This window comes from Lethenteron reissneri, chromosome 50, assembly GCF_015708825.2.
Source record: "Lethenteron reissneri isolate LAM-NWPU_2019-01 chromosome 50, ASM1570882v1, whole genome shotgun sequence".
Taxonomy (NCBI): Eukaryota; Metazoa; Chordata; class Hyperoartia; order Petromyzontiformes; family Petromyzontidae; genus Lethenteron; species Lethenteron reissneri.
Genome location: NC_083828.1, coordinates 4,274,621 through 4,295,577, shown reverse-complemented (window position 1 = coordinate 4,295,577; position 20,957 = coordinate 4,274,621). Strand labels below are relative to the sequence as shown.

General features: G+C 40.8%; 1 protein-coding gene across 4 annotated transcripts in view; it reads right to left on the bottom strand.

Annotated features, from left to right (window-relative positions):
• M1AP (meiosis 1 associated protein) overlaps positions 1–20,957 on the bottom strand; it is a 47,073-nt gene that overhangs the window by 8,932 nt on the left and 17,184 nt on the right. For all 4 annotated transcript variants that reach the window (XM_061572545.1, XM_061572547.1, XM_061572546.1 and 1 more), the window contains 4 exons: positions 19,572–19,797; positions 16,314–16,478; positions 10,646–10,814; positions 343–484 (listed from right to left, as the gene is read on the bottom strand). In XM_061572545.1, the coding sequence (XP_061428529.1) occupies positions 343–484; positions 10,646–10,814; positions 16,314–16,478; positions 19,572–19,797 (702 nt within the window). The remainder of the gene's footprint in view (positions 1–342; positions 485–10,645; positions 10,815–16,313; positions 16,479–19,571; positions 19,798–20,957) is intronic.

Genomic DNA, 20,957 nt, shown 5'->3' with positions numbered 1-20,957 from the left:
TGTTAGCATTTATCAGAAACAGGATTTGTATGTGAAAAAATAAAAAGCCACTATAGTTGAAAATGACTCTCATACGGTATGAAGCTCTGCAGTGATAAGATCAACAGCAAATCATGAGGTTGCACCCCGACATAAAATAAGTGTGCAATTCGTTGGTAAGGAACGATGCAATTTGTACTGATAATCGCTAATCATGGTAAAACTGGTATACAATTGCTGAGTAGTCTTAACCCTAGATTACGGCATGGGAGGACACACAGAATTTTAAATGTGCATGCTAGGAACGGAGCAGACCGTGCACATCTTGGTGCTGTGCGTGTTTGCGTGCAGCATGCGGCTCACCTTCAGCGAGTGAGAAAGGGCGTGGAAGTACCGCCTGTTTGCCTCCAGCTCCTCCCAGTCAAGCTTCCAGCAGTTGGTGGGCTTGAGTATCAGGGGCAGGCCGAATAGGACTGATTCGCACACGCCTTCTTCACTCACCGTGCTGCAAACCTCAGCAAGCATAGCCATATTCTTAGGTTTTTTTCGGTAAAGTCACGTAGGTAAAAAATTGAAATTAATAAAAGTAAAATAAAATAAAAATCACGACGTTTCGGAGGCAACACAAGCTTCCGTCTTCAGGAGGAACCGTCACAGCACGATATCTGTATAGCCAGTTTGCACAACCGCAACCACTGAGCCAGTCAGCATGGGTCTTATAGCTGAAATCCAGCCACTGCCCTGTAAGACTATGGTAGATTTACGTATTATGTATGTTGAACTTATTTCACACCATACATAGTCAACCATGCTAATCGGTTACCAAAGCATGCCAGGTGTGTGCAGGTGCATTTTTTTAACTTGGCAACTTGTATTCATGACGTAATTTATTTATGTATATAGGAAGTTCGTGTTGTTGAATGTTTGACCAGTTCACTTTTTAACACGTATTTCGTCTGTGGGAGAAAATGGGAATACTCGGAGAAAGCCCATGCACATGGGGGGGGGGGGGGGGGGGGATAACACTCATAGATCCACAGAGATGGGTTCACTAACCAGCTTGTCCACATCATATCCAAATGAATGTTGGAGTTAAGACAAATCCTGGATTAATGCTGTACACCACCATTTATAATAACTTGAAAGTGGGGTCGGTGGATCATTAAGAGATCAAGTGGCCATCCATGTACAAAGCACATAAAGAGTAATGACTGGCTTGTAGCAGATGTAACAACAAATAAGTTGTTTATAGTTTGAGTGTTATTCACATTTGATTTTTAATCATGGTACCAAATCACCCGGAATGCACCCAATTTCAAACAGAGCTCAGAAGCTAAGCTGATTTTATCCTGAATATTTATTTTAATGAGTAACCACCTTGCATAACAGGGGTTAGAGACTCTGGGGGTATATGGTGCGCACCAGAGGCTAACACAGCAAAGTTAATTATTGCACTGTACTTCTTTGCCCCCCATAATCAATGCTCCTTGTGTTCACAAACCTGCCTGGATCAATGTGGTAGAGCAACATACAACAATCCACATGATCTGCACGGCATGTATCCAGCAGTAGATTGACAAAAAGCTATCTAGTGCACCAATTTCCTCCCACATTTGAAACATTACCCACGACATCTTCATACATATCAATGCAGGACCCTCCTGAAAAAGATTATTTAGAGTCAGTGAGGCTTTCCTGTATCAATAAAGCATTATAATAATAGTTATTTAAATGGAGGAATGTTTAAATCTGATTACCTGTACCTCATTTACCCATATCCTCTGTCGTTGCTGGTGAAATTGACACAGATCGAGTGGTTAAATTGGCGGCAAGGCCAGAACATAACACCCAGCATCCCTTAACGCTGTCACATTATATTAAGAGTGTGTTCCATTACGCTAACCGGCTCAAGTGACTGATGGTTTTTCCCACACAAGGGTAAACCCAAAAATATAAACGTGGTTATAGGCCACTGTTTGCAAATGCATTGTCTGTTAGTAAAAACAAATAAGTGGCCCACTTTCACTTTTAGCAAATCATTCTGTTTGTTTTTGTAATGTTTTCTTCCAATTATATTCAAATTGCACTCTTGGAGTCCTGTCATGGGACATATGGAGCTCCCACAATGAGCAATGCATCACTAAGTGTCTGGGAATGATACCAGAAGGTGACATTACAGACATCGGTGCCCTCAATAGGCTTCTCTATCAACGTTTGGAGCGCACTTTTTATAAGCCATGAAAATAACATTTGTTGGAGGGCCATACAACCAAAATGGTGTAATTCTCAGAACTGGAATAAGCTGCATTAGGTGAAAAAAAAAAACATGTTAATGTGATAGGGTTTTTTTTTTGCACAGATTGAGTTTGATTTAATTACAGGTGGTTCAAACCTGGATTCGAACTCTTGAGCTCAGTTGTCTGCTGATTGTTCGAACAAAGCAAAAGACCCTCGAGCCAAACACATTCCTGCGGAGGGAGCTGGTAGGAACGTTGGGTTGCTCGGTCAATGGCCAGGATCAATGGCGGCGTGGTGTATTCCGCAAATATGGCCGACTGTGAGGGCGGGCACAAGCCGGCGTGAGTAGGTTAAACGTTGAGTTTTATAAGGGCACCACGGGGTGACCAGCCCCTCCCCACCCAGCCCCACCCCCCACCCAGCCCCTCGCCACCCTCCCCACCCAGCCCCTCCCCCACCCTCCCCTCCCCACCCAGCCCCTCCCCACCCTCCCCTCTCCACCCAGCCCCACCCCTCCCATTTTTGGATGCACGACGGACGGACACAATAATCCCCTGTGGGCTGGTGTAACCAGGAGGTTCCTACCAGTATAAGCCAACCACTATTTTATATCTTACTCTGTGGGACAGTTTGACCACTATCACTGACCAAAAAAATCTCTAGCTTGTAACTTTGAAGCGGAGTTTATAACACACAAGTGGATTATTTTCCTTTATGTTTTGCAATCTCGATATAATTTACAAATTTTAAAGTGATTTAAATTTCGATTTAACGATTTTGTGACTGCAGGGATTTATCTTCTTGGTTCTTTCAGTAAAGTCACGTAGAAGGGAAATAATATAATAATAAAAATCAAACATAATAAAATACAATTCTCACGACGTTTTGAAGATGGCTGCTTGTGTTGTGGCCGAAACGTCGTGAGAATTGTATTTTATTGTTTTATTTTTATTATTTCCCTTCTACGTGACTTTATTTAAAGTTATTTGTTTACCTTTCCTATAATTGCACTCCTATCGTGTTTTGTATTGTTTGTTGTTGTTGCATTCTGACCCGTCCCTATTGGACATCTGTGAAAAAGAGCTTTATAGCTCATCGGATCCCTCCAGTATAAATATTATGATTCTGGATGGAACAGAAGCACTTTATTGGTCTTTAATTGTGCTTTCACGTGTAGCTTTGACATGACTACAAAGTCATTATTTTTCCATGGCTACCTTTTTAAATGCTATAGCAGAGTACAATATTATACGATCCAATTTTAATATATAGATCTTTAAATGCAATGTCATCTCAAGACTGCTTAATTAAAGTCCAAGCGGAAACTTCGACTGAGCGTAATGAGGAATTCATGACAGATGAGGCATTTTCATATTTGAGAACATCATCCTAATTAACCCCCATTCACCAGATTATGTAAACCTGACACCTGGATATTGGATTTTTGAGAACATTTTCATTAGTGAATGCTGAGCACGTTTGCAATGTTTTTAATATATATTTTATGTCGAGACTAATGGTAGCATTGCTTCTTTCGCTACTAAACTGGATTATTGTTTTTTTTCTCCCAAATACCTTTGGTCTCTGGTCAAATTGCTGTCCGAATAGAATGCAGAATTGTGATCGTACTTGTGAACCTGTCTTGCTCAAAATGAGCAAGACAGAAGTGGCCAGTTATGTTGGTGGCTTTGAGACAACGGTGAACATTTCTCATTTCCACAGTGGGACCAAATCTCGTCGTAGAACCACTGTTGATTTTCCACAAGATGATTGTTGAGTGAACCCAAATCACGATTTGAACCCACAACCTTGCAATCACGAGCGGAGCGATCTAACTGCAGCACCACCTGGACAGATAACTCGGTGGTTTCTCACAAATATGAGCATGGGAGGTCCTCCTGTCCGATCTACTGTTATGAGCCTTTGAAATTCCACATTCCTATAGCAGGGGTATGCATTCCCATAGAAAAAGCGTTGTAGATTGCTTACCTCAATGAGTATACCATATTTTGATGTTAAGCTTTCGTGACTGCAGGGATTCATCTTCTTGGTTCTTTCGGTAAAGTCACGTAGGAGGGAAGTAATAAAATAATAAAAATAAAACATAATAACGGATCTGGTTTTCACCTGAGGACAGCTGCTTGCGTTGTGGCCAAAACGTCGTGAGAATAATTTTATTATGTTTTATTTTTATTATTTTATTACTTCCCTTCTACGTGACTTTACCGAAAGAACCAAGAAGATGAGTACACCATATTTCAAAACAATGACATTGTGTAAATTTGCATGTAGATGGGTAAACATTTTCAAAAAAAGTCAAATTTTTTTTTTTTATTATACACCTGCATGCATATCCTTAAAACAAAGCCCATCAAATGTTATAGATTGAAGGCATATATGTAACTATTGCATATAAACCATGAATAGTAAAGGCCTGTGCACACTGAAATATTTAGCAGAGGCAATTTTATAACCTAAAGTGAAATGGCATTTTACTGCTGTTGACGTTCCTTCTCTCTTAAGAAGACCACAATGCGAGCGAAATGTGTGTGCATCCTGTAGAAACATTTTAAATAAATAACAGTGCATTTTTCTGGTCTGGCTTGAAGTTCAAAGTGAAACTGTACACTGAGTTTTATTTTTGTATTGCACTTTGAAAAAAAAAAGATTCGTGCATCTGGCTAAGAAATGGCTTGTGTTTGGTTTTGAATCTTTGCATTCATTTTTTTTTGCATTCATCCTTGCTCACTTTGAGTCATGATCACAGACAGTCACAATCAACGCGGTACAATTACGACAGACTAAATGGGAGCAGGGTGAAGTCAGTTCGTGAATGTCACTTAGACGCCCATATTATTTTTGGCTAAGAAAACAACCATTCAGCAGAAGCGCAAAAAAAAAGTATGATGTTCCTAATGTTTGCGAAATAATTAAACCAAAGTTACTCTTGGCACTTATAACAAAGTTTAATTGAAAAAAAGTATATAGTTTATTTAATTATTAAAAGCTCACCATGTAGGTGCAGAACACTAACTGTACTGTCAGATGAGATCACAGCAATCCAGCTGATTAGTCAAATGAAGTTCATGTCTGCAGATCTTGAAAAAATAAATGAATACATATGCACCAGGTGTGTTCACAAACATCTAACATTAAACGATGACATTCTTGTAATAACGGACAATTGTGAATTGTGGCAGGGCTCAAAATTTGAATATAAACCACCACTTGTACAACGTCCCATGTATAATTGGCACATGCAGCTGCAGTGTCTATTTTTTTTTTACGTTAATATTGATTTATTTCCCCACCAAATCTTTCCTGAGTTTTAACGACTTTTAATAGAGGGGTCTGCTTTGGGATATTTGGCTTGCTTATAATTCGTTTCTGAATGTGGAAGTAAAGAAGAGTGCCCAGAGAAGATCCATGCTTATGAGATGGCACTCAAAACTCCACTAAGAAACCCGTCAGAAACGTATTTGCTGGATTGCCTCCTATAGGCATCACCTCCATTTCCTGCTCGTTGGTGTCTCTCACACACAGCTCTGTTCCATCTCTGTGCAATCCACCAACCCCATCTTCAAGATGCTGATCTATAGGTTGAAATGTAACAATTGATGAATTGCACATCAGTGTTTCCATGTTATTTTATTCAGTCATCGATTATTATAATACCTGTTTTGTGATTGCTGTGTGTGTAGATTCTCACTGTTCATGAACTCTTGGAAGTGCTTGCACAAAGGATAGTAACATCTCATCCTGTGTTCTTTGGAATCTGAAGTGCTATTAATATCGATTTAATCTATATATATAAAATCGTTCATGTCTGTCTGTCTGTGTGTGTGTGGACTTTGGCCCATACGCACTTTCATTGGACGGCGGTTGCCCCTGGCAACGGCTAGCCACGCCTTCGCCGCTTTCATTGGACCTGGCAACGGCTAGCCACGCCTTCGCCAAGGGCTGCAGTTTCATTGGACGGCGGTTGCCCCTGCCAACGGCTAGCCACGCCTTCGCCGCTTTCATAAGCTCCGTATTTAATTAAATAATAGCCATTACACAGTATTGTTGGAGCGCTAGGGGGGGGGGGGAAGGAACGCCACCCGTACCCTGCCTTTTCCAAGCCGACAATTTTAGGCGAGGCCGCAGGCTTTGCACGCTACTAGGCCTCGACACCCACCACGCCACTCTGAGGTAAATTCATCAAAGTTTTTCCTACTCTTCACTACACCCCCACCACAATGTGTGCTATTAATATTACTTTTAAACCCAACGCGCCAACAATCGATTACTTTAATGTTCACTGTACAAATACTCATTAAGCTGGGTGAGCGTACTGCCAGTCTATCATGTACACTGTAGCCTGCTTATTAAGCTCGGTGAGCGTACTGCCACTCTATCATGTACACTCTAGCCTGCTTATGAAGCTGAGTGCGTGTACTGGCAGTCTATAATGTGGACTCTTGCCTGGTTATTATAATCGATTCTTTATATGTTCTTTGTACAAACAGTCATTAAGCTGCTTGAGCGACCCCAGTTCGATTCCAACTCACGCCCACCACCGCTGACGATTATTTGAAACGGACCTGGCCCTCCCCTAGGTCCACTCAGCCTCAAAAGCGTAACTGCTGTCGTGTGTGAACATCGTCACTGGGGAGACAAAGGCGGCGGGGCATCGTGGATCCAAGTCCCGGGCGAAGCCGGGTCATGTGTATGTGTGTTTGTGTTTATGTGTATGTCTGTGTGTCTCTATGTATGTGTGTATGTATGTGTATGTATGTGTTTGTGTGTATGTGTGTGTGTATGTATGTGGGTTTTTTTTAATGTCTTTATGTGTATGTCTGCGTGTCTCTATGTATGTGTGTATGTACGTGTGTGCATGTGTTTGTGTGTATGTATGTGTGTGTCTATGTATGTGTGTGTATGTGTTTCTGTGTATGTATGTGTGTGTATGTATGTGTGTTACGTGTCTGTCTGTGTGTCTGCATGTATGTGTGTGTGTATTGTGTATGTGTTTGTGTGCATGTATGTGTGTGTTTGTGTGTATGTGTATGTCTGTGTGTTTGTATGTGTGTGTATGTGTGTGTATGTGTTTGTGTGTATGTGTGTGTATGTATGTGTGTGTATGTGTTTGTATGTGTTTGTGTGTTTACGCTCGCATTACACAAATGTGTTGCTGGTCTAAGGCGTTCCTCGCACAGCATTGCCGCTTTATTATTTCAGTCGTTTACTGCCTTACGCACCCTGAAAGTCGTGTGTGTCTGCAGCAAGCGCGTGTATGTGTACCTATGGACGCGCGCGCGTGTGTTGTGTAGGGGGAACGGTAGTGTAGTGCTTAGCGTGCTGTCTGTGTCTGTGTGTGTGTCTGTGTGTGTGTCTGTGTGTGTGCGTGTGTGGTGTGTGGGGAGCGGTAGTGTAGTGCTTAGCGTGCTGTCTGTGTGTCTGTGTGTGTGTGTGTCTGTCTGTGTCTGTCTGTGTGTGTCTGCGTGTGTCTGTGTGTGTGTCTGTGCGTGTGTGGTGTGTGAGGAGCGGTGGGTGTAGTGCTTAACGCTACGCTGCGCTACCAACCCGGCGAACCGAGTTCGATTCCCGCTCACGGCCACCACCGGTGACGATTATTTGAACCTCCCCTAGGTCGACTCAGCCTCAAACGAGTAACTGGTGTGGCGTATTAACATCGGCACTTGGGAGACAAAGGCGGCCGGGCGTGGTGGATCCAAGTCCCGGGCGAAGCCGGGTAGTACAGCTAGTATTGGTGTAATTGCATAGAGTACGATTCAGAAAAAAAATGAAAATAACAAGTATTCCTAAATTACATGTGTGCACCATCCACACCAGGCAAGAAAGCAGTTTTAGTTGGCCACTGACACACGACATTTTTGTAGAGAGGGGCAATTGTGAATTTCTAGTCTGCGTAGTCTACTCATATTAAGCTTTGCCAAAATACCAATCTTTTCTTTTCACATTCATAATTCCCAGCTTTAAAGTACATGGGCTCACAAACCAGAATGCACTGTCTCTAATGTGACATTTAGGTTAAAATGTACACCTTCTTTCCACCATGACCCACCCTGGTTATGGCGGCATGCAGATAAGCACATTTAATGTGAATGGAATGGTCCACAGTTAAAACTGACGCTTGTAAACATTGTAATTAATGTGCTGTTTTGGTTATCAGGCTACCACCATTTGCCATTGTCTACCTTTATGATTGTGCATATTACTCATATAAAATGCCCTCCTGAATGTTTTGTTTGAATCTGGTTGAATGTAATGTTTTAGTAGATATGTAAATGCACCAATTTAGAAGATGGATCTGTCTAAAATTATACAGACTGCTGTTTTCACATGTACTTCATCCAAATTATATGCATGCTGGTAATTATTTTTAAGGGAAGGCTTGTTATTGTGAGTGAGTATAACGCAGTTTAGTGATTAGTGATTTAAGCTAAATGGAATGTTTGTGAAAATCATAGTGTTTTGTGCTTATATTCAAACATACTTAACAAGTGTGCATGCTAGAAATATAATATGAAATACGCCACATAGCTATACAGTATGCATGGTGAAATAACATTTCATACAAGCAAAAAAGGACCCCGGGGCCGGCCCAGGACCCGGTGGCAGGACTATGTCGCTCGGCTGGCCTGGGAACACCTGGAAATTCTCCAGGAAGAGCTGAAGTTTATCGTCAGGGAAAGGGAGGTCTGAACCGGCCTACTCAACACGCTGCCGCCACGACCCTCATCAGGACAAGCGGATTGAGAAACGAACGAACGAACAAACGAAGGAGCAAAAAACTCGATTCTTTTCCAATATAAAAATTATTGATGCACCAGTGGTTGTAGAAACGGTTTTACTTTGAAACTATTGCAACCGATGTGGAAATATATTACTTTTGATGCCTCGATTTTACAATGCCTCTCGGAAATTGTAAAATAAATTCAGCATTAAATTGCGGTGATGGCTGATTATTAAATGGGCAAAGATTATGAAAGCCACAACATTTTATTTGATAGAATGTCTCGCGAGGCTGCACTGATCGAGCCAGGCGGTACGATTGTCACAGCACTCCAATGCAGAAGATTGCGAGTTCAAATCCGAATAAGGGGTCAACTCAGCCCTACACCCCTCTGGGATTGATAAAATGAGTACATAAGCACCACCCTATTGTAAGTGTACAGCGATTGTCCGATGAATGGACGTGCCTATGCCATAGAAATCTGGCATTTCCTCCACTTGCTGAGGGTCCTGGAGGTGACCACTGACTCCGTTCGTTTGCACAAGAAGACACACTGACAACAGTCCAGTGAAAGCAATGTAGATTTTACAAATGTTTTAGTAATGTGTTACTTTTAGACATATTGTTTTAAAAGGCACAACTCTAAAATGCATGACAGCTCTGCATAAACTGTACATCATTGGAACCTCATTTGCGTCATCTGGCAACACCATGTGAGACTAGGCTCTAAGGAAAGCTGTCTCTGGTGTGGACCAATCAACTTCAAGGACAGTGCATACATTATCAGAGTTGTGTTTTTTGTTTGCATTCCGACTGCAGGTATTGTGGTCTATGCAAACATGACTCCTTGTAAAAAAGGTGTCAGTTTTGTTGCCAGATAAAAGGGTAAAAAAACAATGATCAAACTGTGCATCCTTAACAAATATGGCACAGAATCATGCATAAGTAGCCCTGATTAGACATAAACCTGAATGACAATGAGTTGCCTACATGAAGTAGTACAGCAAGTAGGTTTCTGACAGGATGTCTGGATATCAGAGATGCAGTGTTCACCCCTAGTATGCTTGGGCTTTTCTCTGAGTACATTCTTTTCCTTCCACCAGTGACACAATTTAACTTTTGATTACATCTGGGAGAATAATTGGTCAACTCAGCCCATAATCTCTCAAGGATTGATAAAAGTACGATGATATAACAACTACTTCTGAAGTCACTTCGATAGACAGGAATATGCCAACTTAAGTTAAAAGACAATATGAATGTGATGGGTTATTTTGTTAAGCTTATGGAAACCATCACCTGATTATTTTTGATAACCCAGCTTAAACGTGGGTGGCTGAAACCTACATTTGAACACAGCAACTGAGCAGTCTTGAGATATTAGCCCCCTAAACCACCTAGTTACAACGTGGCCTTTTTACTGTAGAATATAGAGTGCAGAGTGCATTCTCATATGGGGTCCCACTGTGGCGAGATCTTAACTACCTCACTTGGTATACAAGAGTACTTGGGTTCGATCCCAACCCTGATGCCTGTATATTTGGAATTTGAACAGGTCTCCCCATTGTCGTGTAGATTTTTCCCCGGGCCCTCCAGTTTTCCCTTCACATTTAGAAACATGCGTTGAGAGTATTTGGTGGCTAACCATTTTTTAAAATTTAGTTTATATTGTATGTCATTGTACGGTACCTGACAGCCTTGAGGTGGTGAATGGGCACCAAGGCAGCACTAGACGATTTTCCAGTCATGGGAGGGATGCGTTTCAAAGCTGAGCCCTCGATGTTCAGCATGAAGTTGGTGGTACCCGGCAGTAGAGGTGGGTTCAGAATGGTCTCCTGAATATCACACTTCAGTATGACTGTGTGCGTGCGTGCAAGTGTGTGTGAGAGTGTGGGTGTGGAGAGCAGTAGCGCAGTGGTTAGCATGCTACGCTATAAATCCGGCGACCCGAGTTTGATTCTCGCTCATAGCCAACACCAGTGATGGTTATCTCAACCAATCCTGTGTCTCCTATAGGTTGATTCAGCCTCAAATGAGTACCTGGTGTGATGTGTAAACATTGCCACTAGGGAGACAAAGGTAGTCGGGTGTGGTGCTGGCCACCCACCCCCTTGTGTGTCATGCTGGCTGTTATAGATGCTCGCAAACGGCACTTTGACAAGAAGCCTGTAAAGGTTATATGGGGGATATTTGTCTTTGTCTTTTATCATCATTATCACACCGCACAGAAATCCCAGCGGCCCTGGTTCAATTCCTAACAACATCCTTGGCAAGTGATTTATTGACCTCTTCACCTTTTCTGGGCCTCTCTGAGGTCAACACAAACACTTTTTGTAGTCAGCAAGCATCAGCACTGGGAAGACTAAGGTGGCAAGATGTGGTGTTGACTACACTACTGCTTCATGAGCTGTATCACCCTTAATAGTTTTTCGCTGGCTTCAATGGGGAATCTTTGTCTTGCAATGTGAAGAAGAGTGCTTGAGAGAATTAATACTGCAATCACGATGGTCTTTTGTTGAGTGAAGCTAATGCTAATTTGAGGAACATAAACGGATTTCGTAATGTGTACTCTTTATCCATCAAATAGGAAGACATGAGCCCGTGGTTCTTTCTACATTATTGTTTTCTGGAAACATACATTTCATTACCCTTTCATAAATGGTTGGCCATATACATGGAATTAATGACACATTGACAAGGATATTTCTTATTTTTGCACAAGTTAAAGGTTCTGAGAAATGCATCGGTAAATGCAGAGACTAGCGGTCAGCACCAACTCCTACCACTGGTCTTCTTGGTTATTTCGGTAAATTCACGTAGAATGGAAATAATAAAATAATAAAAATGAAACATAATAAAATGAAAATTATTTTAAAGTCACGTAGAATGGAAATAATAAAATAATAAAAATAAAACCTAATAAAATGAGAATTCTTTTATTATGTTTTATTTTTATTATTGTATTATTTCCATTCTACGTGACTTTACCGAAATAACCAAGAAGATGAATCCCTGCAGTCACGAAAGCTTTAAATCGAAAAGAAAAAAAAATCCTACCACTGGCTCAACAGTGCTTGCAGCGATTATTACCGGCCCATGTTCATTTGAGCAAGAAGAGACTTTTGACTTTGAAATTGCAAAAGAAAACTATCGTAAAAGTAAAATTCTCTTCCTATCGTTTTGTTTTCTGTCTACATTGTTAGAACATAGTGCTGAGGTTATTTTACTATGGTTAAAAGATTTAAATTGTTGCCTTCCACTCAACCATGGACCTTTACCGGACCAGGGCGAATAAATAAAACATCGCCGACCGACCATAACAGATTGTAACATGAAATGTTGATGAGGGCGTTAAAGTGCACATCTAGGAGACAGTTTAAAAAAATCATAAACTAGCATCAACAGACAGTAAAAAAACCCAAAAGTGAAGTGTTACCACTTGCCTACAATACACAGAAGCGCTTGACATTCCCCAGACGCCTGCCTTCTCTTTTCAAAACTTAAACTTGTCATATACGTGCGGCCTAACGGCTTGCTAACTGAAAGGAGGCAGCAGCCGAGAGTTGCGAGTAAAAGCTAGGTCGGCCGTGAGCTAAACTACATGGACAAAGTCAGCACTGCACGCAGGGGCCACTGAAGGCTTATCCAATACGATTTGGATCTTTAAAGCATCTAAATGCAGCCGCATTATCAAGAAGTTGCACAAAATAGTTCGGATGGTTTATTTTTACAGAAAGATGAAGACTTTATGATTGAAGACACATTTCAAAGAACTGACAGTCACACGAGAGGCCAGGCAGGTGCCTTCCTATAAATGAGTTGAGTCAATATGCTGCTTCCCCACTGAAAACTCTGCCCCCTATAAAAAGATTATCAGGCAATCTGTCGTTTAGCTACCTATTAAAACATCCTTGGCACTAAGTCAATAAAATACATGTCCTTACTGTGCGGGCATTACAGCTTTTATTATTCAGCAGCCAGCCCATACAGCATGTTGGCATTTGGTTTGTAGCATGATACCACCTGATGCGGTCTCCTGCTGCCACTAGGCAATCACATGTCATGCACAGGTGGGATAGTGCCGCAATGTGAACTGCATACTGATAGACTGTGTGTTCTAAGCATAGTTTAGATACTGGCTATACCTTTTACACAAGCCTCCCTAAAGTAATTATCCTTCTATCATGCTAACTGCACGTGATCAAATTTCATTAATCAGAGTAAATTACTTAATCGCAATCTTGAGAGTAAATGTTTTGGAAACTAACTGCAGGCAACTGCAGCAGTTATACCTCTGAACAAATCACGAGGAATGTGCTCAATCTCATCAGATCTCAGACGCTAACCAGGGTTGAGTGTGGATAGAGCTTGGATGAGTGACCATCACGTACAAACAGGTTGTTATGGGGCCTGCAAGGCTAACTGGTAGAGGGCAATACTGCTGTGTAGGTATTCGCAACTGTGTCTGGATATATTTTGGGTATTATTGCATGTCCAGTGTTGTGCTGTAGTTACAAATCCATGCTCTTTGTCTTCTCTAACCGGCACTGACTGCTGTGGTTAAGTATGGTCATTTAACTCCCATGGCCCATGCAGTATGGGAAGGTCCAGATTGACCAAATTGACCAAACATATATTTACCATAATCAAGGTATTCTCCAGATTATAAAATGCATATTTTCCCATATACTTTTGAATAAAATATTTCATCTGGTATTACATTTTGGACCATATTTGGAAAACTTTATTAACTCCTGGCCGAAGTTTGCGGTGTGTCTTACCTTCCGGAATGTCTTATAATCCAGAGAATATTGTAAACAGTACATAAGCTATGTTTATCGACTGTAAATAACAAGCATTATGAAACAAGTCGTTGTGCAAAAATAAAAAATGAGATTGTATGTATGTATGTTGAACTTCTTTCGCACCGTACGTAGCCAACCGTGTTAATCGGAGGTATTGGAGTGCTGAATAACTGTGGTAAGCATATAGGCCAATGAAAATGGATGGTTAAATTCCAAGAACTAAGCAGACATTTTTATGGAACTGCATGTCTAAAGTTAACAACTTTAAAGATTACAACAAAGCCCTTTGCACCACCTAGCAAATCCCAAGCAAAGTGAATTAATATTTTTTCCTCAATGAATACCATATCTGGTTTCTATTAGCGTTCAGTTTTCTCTGTACAGTACTTATTTAAAAAATGTTACTTCGTTTATTCGAGGTCTCTCTAGCATGATTATATATATTGCCTTTTCAGTAGCCTTTCGCCTTGTTTTAAATAAAAGCTACTCGGTTCATTTTGGCAGTCATTCACCGACGTTCTAATTAGAAATAGCAGAAATTACTCCAAAAAATGCCTTTCTTTCCATTCATTGCAACTTAAATCCATAAAAAAAAACTTTCAGCAGTATATCTTCTTGGTTCTTTCGGCAAAGTCACGTAGAATGGACAGACCTGTTCTCCACCTGAGGACGGCTGTTTGCGTTGTGGCCGAAACGTCGTGAGAATTATTTTATTATGTTTTATTTTTATTATTTTATTATTTCCATTCTACGTGACTTTACCGAAAGAACCAAGAAGATGAATCCCTGCAGTCACGAAAGCTTTAAATCGAAATTTCAGCAGTATATTTAACCCAGTTTTGAGTAAGATATATAGAAAACATTTTTATCCATATTATCAATGTTTAAATCCCTTCTTACTCAAATAAACATTGCTCATTTGAGAAAACAAAATACACTGGCCACATAGGTGTGGGTTGTGAGTGTGGAATTTTCCAGCTACCCTGCATTTGACTGGAGTTATATAAACCAGAGTTCTCTATTCAGCCATTTCCTTTTCCTCACTTCCTTTTCCTCACACTTTATACCCTAGCTGGAGACTCGGTGACATTAATTGTGTTTAAATGTTTCCATTTTTAGGTGGCCTGACAGCTGGCGTAGTAGTTAGTGAGCTCGTAGCTAAGTTAATTTTCTCAGTCGACAGTTCTATTCCAGCTAATGCGCAGTAATTTTGCAATGGAAATATAAGCGGCAGGCAATGTGCAGTAACGTGTCTCGTCCCCTGCTTGTGGCCCAGTGCCAGTAGTGGCACCTCCACATTCCCATGCAATAGCAAATTAAACTCATTATAGATAAAAAAAATACTGATATGCTTTGATTTAATATAGCATATACATTTAATTTATACACACGAAACTCAGTCCATTATCGATCCAAAGTGTTTATTCTGGAACAAAATCCTAAAAATCTTAGATGTTCAACAGCTCGAAGCTGCACTGTACCAAGAACAAAAAAATTCCCGTGGTTTTCACTTATCCTCTGTTCATGCCCCAAACACCTGCAATTCCATCACTTCAAAATGTCCTTGGTTACTCTTCAAACTAAACCACCATATTTAATGCTGAGCTGTCGATTATTTAGAACTTTACTTTCAATTGCAGTTCACATATATCCTGGTTTGTTTTCATATGAGGACTATAGTTACACTATTTTTGCTTAACGTTTCTGTAACTTTATTGAAATTATATTATGATCAGCCTAAAAATAATCTTCCTGTGCCGACTGACGTTCCAGGGAATATATTATTAAACGTTAATGGTTGTGCAATATTTTAAATTTCTAACACGACAGTGGTTTTTATTCTGAATTATATTTTCTTCAGCACTGCACTTTATTTTAATTGTTTAGCCTTTTTTATTTTGGTGATCCAGGTCACTCTTGCAAATGAGACAATCGTCGTCTATTTAGTTCTCACCTGGTTAAAGAAATAAAGTTGAACTTAAACGTGACTCCATCTCAAGATGCTTTAAAGACACAGTAGACATGTATAATTATTGATAAAGAGACCGAATCGTAATATTTATTTACGTATACTGGAGAAATCCGATTAGCTATGAAGCTCTTTTCCACAGATGTCCAGTAGTCATATAGGCAGAGGGAAACATGAAGGTCTTGAGCCTGGACATGAAAGAGTAAAAGAGAGATGGCAGCATGGATGAATGGAGCAAAGAGAGTTCGACTATAGAGGCAGCAGAGCAGAATGGGTGACCTCTCAATGAGCGAAGATTGACTGGGGGCTTCAACAGAAAGCCTTGGTTGCTGGAGTTGAAAATGTGTACAGAGGAGTAGAGTGAAATGAATATAGTGGTGGAGTGCTTATTGTATAGTCCTGGACGAGTTGTAGAAATTCCACATTCATATGACAGAGGAAAGTCACCCCATGGGTCAGAACTGCTTTTTGTGTTTAGTTTGTCCTTCCCCCCACAATTACGATAAGCATGGTTGGCTACGTACGTTACATACATACTTTACGTGGTATGTTGCAAGTGTTTAGTGTTTACAAGTGCACATACTGCGTTTCTGGCCCATGCCACCGCCGCTGAGAGCAGATGGGAAGATGAGATGCAGATGCTCCCAGTCGGTCTCGCAATCATGTAGCCAGCTCCTGAAGAAGCCCTCCAGGATGACAGTGCTGCCCTCCAGAGTTTGTACGTCAATTAAGCTTGACAGAGAACCGTCTGTGAGGCACATTACATTTGAATAGCAGAAGAGATGGAAATGTAGTTTAATAAATGAATACATCGGTCTGTTAAGCTCTTAAATTATCTCTTGATTTGTCTCTTCAAAGATCTACACATATATGTATCTGTGTCTATCGATCTCAGTATTTGTCTGTCTACGTAATTATCATCTAGCTGGGTGGTGTTGTGGTTCATAATTGTAATGTTGATAGTTGCAAGTTCAAATTGTATTAAGAGGTCAAGTTATGCTGTCTTCCCTCTAGGGTAAAAAATAATAATACCACTTTGTGGGAAATCACCTGTATTCATTGAATGGAGACTCACCGTAGACATCGAATATGGAATTAAAATCCTTGGCTCAGGGTTGCCATATGACGAATTTGAATAGGGAGACATTTAAAAACTTTAAAAACTAAGAAGCAGGTGGACGCCCAAGGTCGGTGCGTGGTAAAATAAAATGAGGAAAAAGTTCACGTCATTAAATTGTCGTGTGTAAAATTAGCTGTAATAAAAGCGAGCATGCTTTAACAAGTCAAAGTAAACTCCATGCTCAAATGACTGTTGAGCAATTCCCATCTCGTTTGGCAGTTCAATGGTGGAAAGTCCGCATCTATTTGGAGTTGATTCCCAACTAAGATTTCAACTCAGACACCCCTCTGATTTGTGAGTTTGGTGCCCTGCCCGTGTCACCTGTCGAGATGGTCACCGAAGACTGCTATCAAAAAGCATAGGTGTAAAAAAGTTTTTGCTCACTTCAATTCAGTTGTGCTTAGCACTGAGGTTCTTCATCGGAAAATGGACAGACGGGTGCAAACATTTGTATGGGACAAGTGAAGTAGTACAGTCTAGTGGTTGCTGGTAAAACAGGCTGTATTGAAGAGATATTCGGAGGGTGGGGGGTGGTTGTTCTTTGATCCAAGCCCAATCAGCAAGGTGATGTTGGTGTTGAAGTGTGAAATCTGCTCGGCAATGTGCCGTCAAGTAACATTGGTCACTTTTCAGACATTCCTGTTATGTCTTAACAGAAATGTAAGCCTTCCTCGATTATTAAAGCAACAACTTAAAGACAAATTCAATAACCTATTTGTTGCGCTGGTTTGCATGGAGTGAACAGTACAATGCCAGATATAATTACCCAGTAATTCCTCCAGGGAATAACCAAAAAGTGGATGGTAACGACCCTGCAACATAATTGGCATTGTTATAATCAAAACTTGCTGGAGACTTTAAATGTATTTATTAAAAGTAAAAAAATAACCTCAATCAATTTACAGCTACAAAAACGGAGATCTCTCTTGCAAAAGGGAGAATGCATAACAACGAACTGTCACCTTGTTTAATAGAGACGATGACTAATTCGTTGTAATAAGTTGTTTTTGCATTGCAATTTTTGTTTGGGAATATTTTGCCTTGACAGCAGCATACTGTACTGTGGTGCACCACATATATTCAAATTGACATAGCTTGGTAGTTTGGACAGAATGTACATCTGCCTCCCAGATTTCAACAGAGAGTATTGGCTACACATAGGTTCCAATATTTCATCCAATTTTCCTGAACAATAATATGCTCCAGATAATCCGAGCTGAGAAATGATGCTACTTTCTTATGAACCAGTGTGAGTCCTGAGTAATGCACACATAGGGGAGGCAGATTTTACAATTTTATCAGGACAGTGGTATGTTAAACAATGCACAGAACATTATAGGTGAAGCATATGAATGTCTCTGATAAAGTCATGAAGTCTGTTCACCTTATGCACAGCACACATATTTTTCATTATTATTGTTATCATTTTGTTTCCATCATCGCTGTTTTATGATGGTACTCATTTTTCGTTGCGGTAAACCTTGTGATGAAAATACGTTAAAGAAAATACATTATAGCATATCAGGGACATCATCATAACCATTATCATACGCATGAATAGTATGCAGTGTGCCATCAGGCCAAGATTTTTCTCAGACCATTTCAGCAGCATAACACAAGGACTTGTATTCACATCATACAAAAGACACTCATTTTGATGTAATTCCAAAAACCATTACTGCAGGACAAATCATATATGGCCTATGTTAAGAGTAGGCCAAATCACCAAATGCTTCATGCTGGGTAATTCCAAAAGTTGTACCTCTTTTCCTTACAAGTAGAAGTGAGGTAGCATTGTTGATCATAATGGTCTGTTTGTTCACGCAGGTGCAGAATTTGTATATGGGACATGCTGTGAATTCTAGAAATGTCTTCAGACCATAACACAGGTGTGGCCACACTCATGCAACCTTTTGTCAATCCACTGCTGGATAAAGACCCCCCAAGCTATGTCGCTCATGCATACTGTTTGACCATACTTCACCATATAGGTTTGGTGAAGGGACAGGGGTTGGATGGGACAAAACCATTTCAGATTTTACATGCAACTGATGCTATCCATGGTTGGGAATTGGATGTAGGTAGCTGGGTTCATAGCGCAGCATGCTTAGCCACTGCATCACCATCATAGTTTACCTAATAAACCCGCAATGAGAAGTATTGATAGGATGTAAGTCATCTTCTTGGTTCTTTCGGTAAAGTCACGTAGAATAGAAATAATAAAATAATAAAAATAAAACATAATAAAATAAATCTCACGACGTTTCGGCCACAACGCAATTAGCCGTCCTCAGGTGGAGAACAGGTCTGTCGAGGAGACAGAGTCTGAACGACAAGCCCCAGGCTTGTGGGAAATGCATATCTGCATTTCCCATAAATATGCTAAATTCCTCTTGATATGCAAATTATTTTGTCAAGGTGCTCTTCGCCCCTCCATCCCAGCTTATATAGTCGCTCCAAGCCTCAGGCTTGTCATTCAGACTCTGTCTCCTCGACAGACCTGTTCTCCACCTGAGGACGGCTGCTTGCGTTGTGGCCGAAACGTCGCGAGAATGATTTTATTATGTTTTATTTTTATTATTTTATTATTTCCATTCTACGTGACTTTACCGAAAGAACCAAGAAGGTGAATCCCTGCAGTCACGAAAGCTTTAAATCGGGATGTAAGTCGCTAAGGTGTCTTAGTGCAGTACTGTAAGTGAGCTGCTATGCAGTGCAGACCATTGGTGGCATTGAATGCTGATGGCGAGGGGATCATCTCCGGGCTGCTGAGGCTGTCTTTGCTGGTGTCTTCTCTCAGCGCCAAGCCCTGCTCCCCCAGGTCCGTGTGTACCAGGTCCACGCAAACCACCTGCACCCTCTTGAGGTAGTCGAGCTCTGCACTGGGCAGGAAGCTGTGAAGCAATCTTATGATGTTCGCTCTGTCCGACCACGTCACCACGGTCACCTGAAGTAAGTGTAAGGGGGAAGGGGGGTAGGCGTTGATGTGGTAGGTTGTTGGGAAGGTATAGATAAGTAGATATAGGTATAGCTATATCTACAGGTAGTCCCCGACTTACGATGGTCCGACTTACGATATTTCGATCTTACGATGGCGATAGCGATATGACTAAATTGTTAAATATTTTACATTTCGCGCGGCAGGCAAACGCAGCAGCGTACGAGGTACGATACTGTACGTTGGGACGCTGCCGGGATGTACTGTACGCATATAGTTTATACAGTACGGTACTGTAAATTGCTCTGTTTTGCTAAATTATCACCATTCTTTAAGACTCCTGGGTAGGCGAGGCTATTTTCGACTTACGATATTTTCGACTTACGATGGGGTCGTCGTAACGTATCTCCATCGTAAGTCGGGGACTACCTGTATATGGATAGTATGGATTGGTAGATACATATATAGTAATAGAGGTATGGAAAGTTGGAAGAAAATAAAATTGGATGGAAAAATGGACAGACTGTGGATAGATATTAATCCAAAGTATCTTCTTGCTCCAATGAGTAATGGTACAGCGTTCATCTGCTTTGGAGGCAATGACCTGTTTGTGGAAATTCTAAATTTCTATGGCAAAGGCTAGTCTCTCTATAGATGAGCACTATTAACTTCCCACAAAGTGGTACTTGTTTTATTAACTCTTATGTAGACTCCCCGATGGGGTTTTAACTTGCGACCCACAGATGTGAGTTGAGTGCTCTAACCCAAAGTGCCAACCAGGAGGATGACACAGAGGCAGAGAGGAATAGATACACTTCAAATGGATGAGAGCCCATTGATAAATGCACCTCTATTGCTGGATTATGAATATGGGCATCACACGTGCCTGAGTTATGAATGCTACACATAATCATCACCATGAATCAGTGTATTTTTTTAATGAAAAGCCATTTACAATCACACATTTTTTTAAATAAAAGGCCTTAAGCAATCAATTTCAAATCACTTCAGGATAAATGATTTGAGCTTAGCATACTTAGTCCAAATATGGATACTTTAAAATGTGCTCATGGTACCAGCATAAACAAAGAAAAATATCCTCTGTATATCCTTAACAGACTGTTGGAGCAAGTTCTATTAGCGAAGACCTATTAAGGCCAGCACGGCAC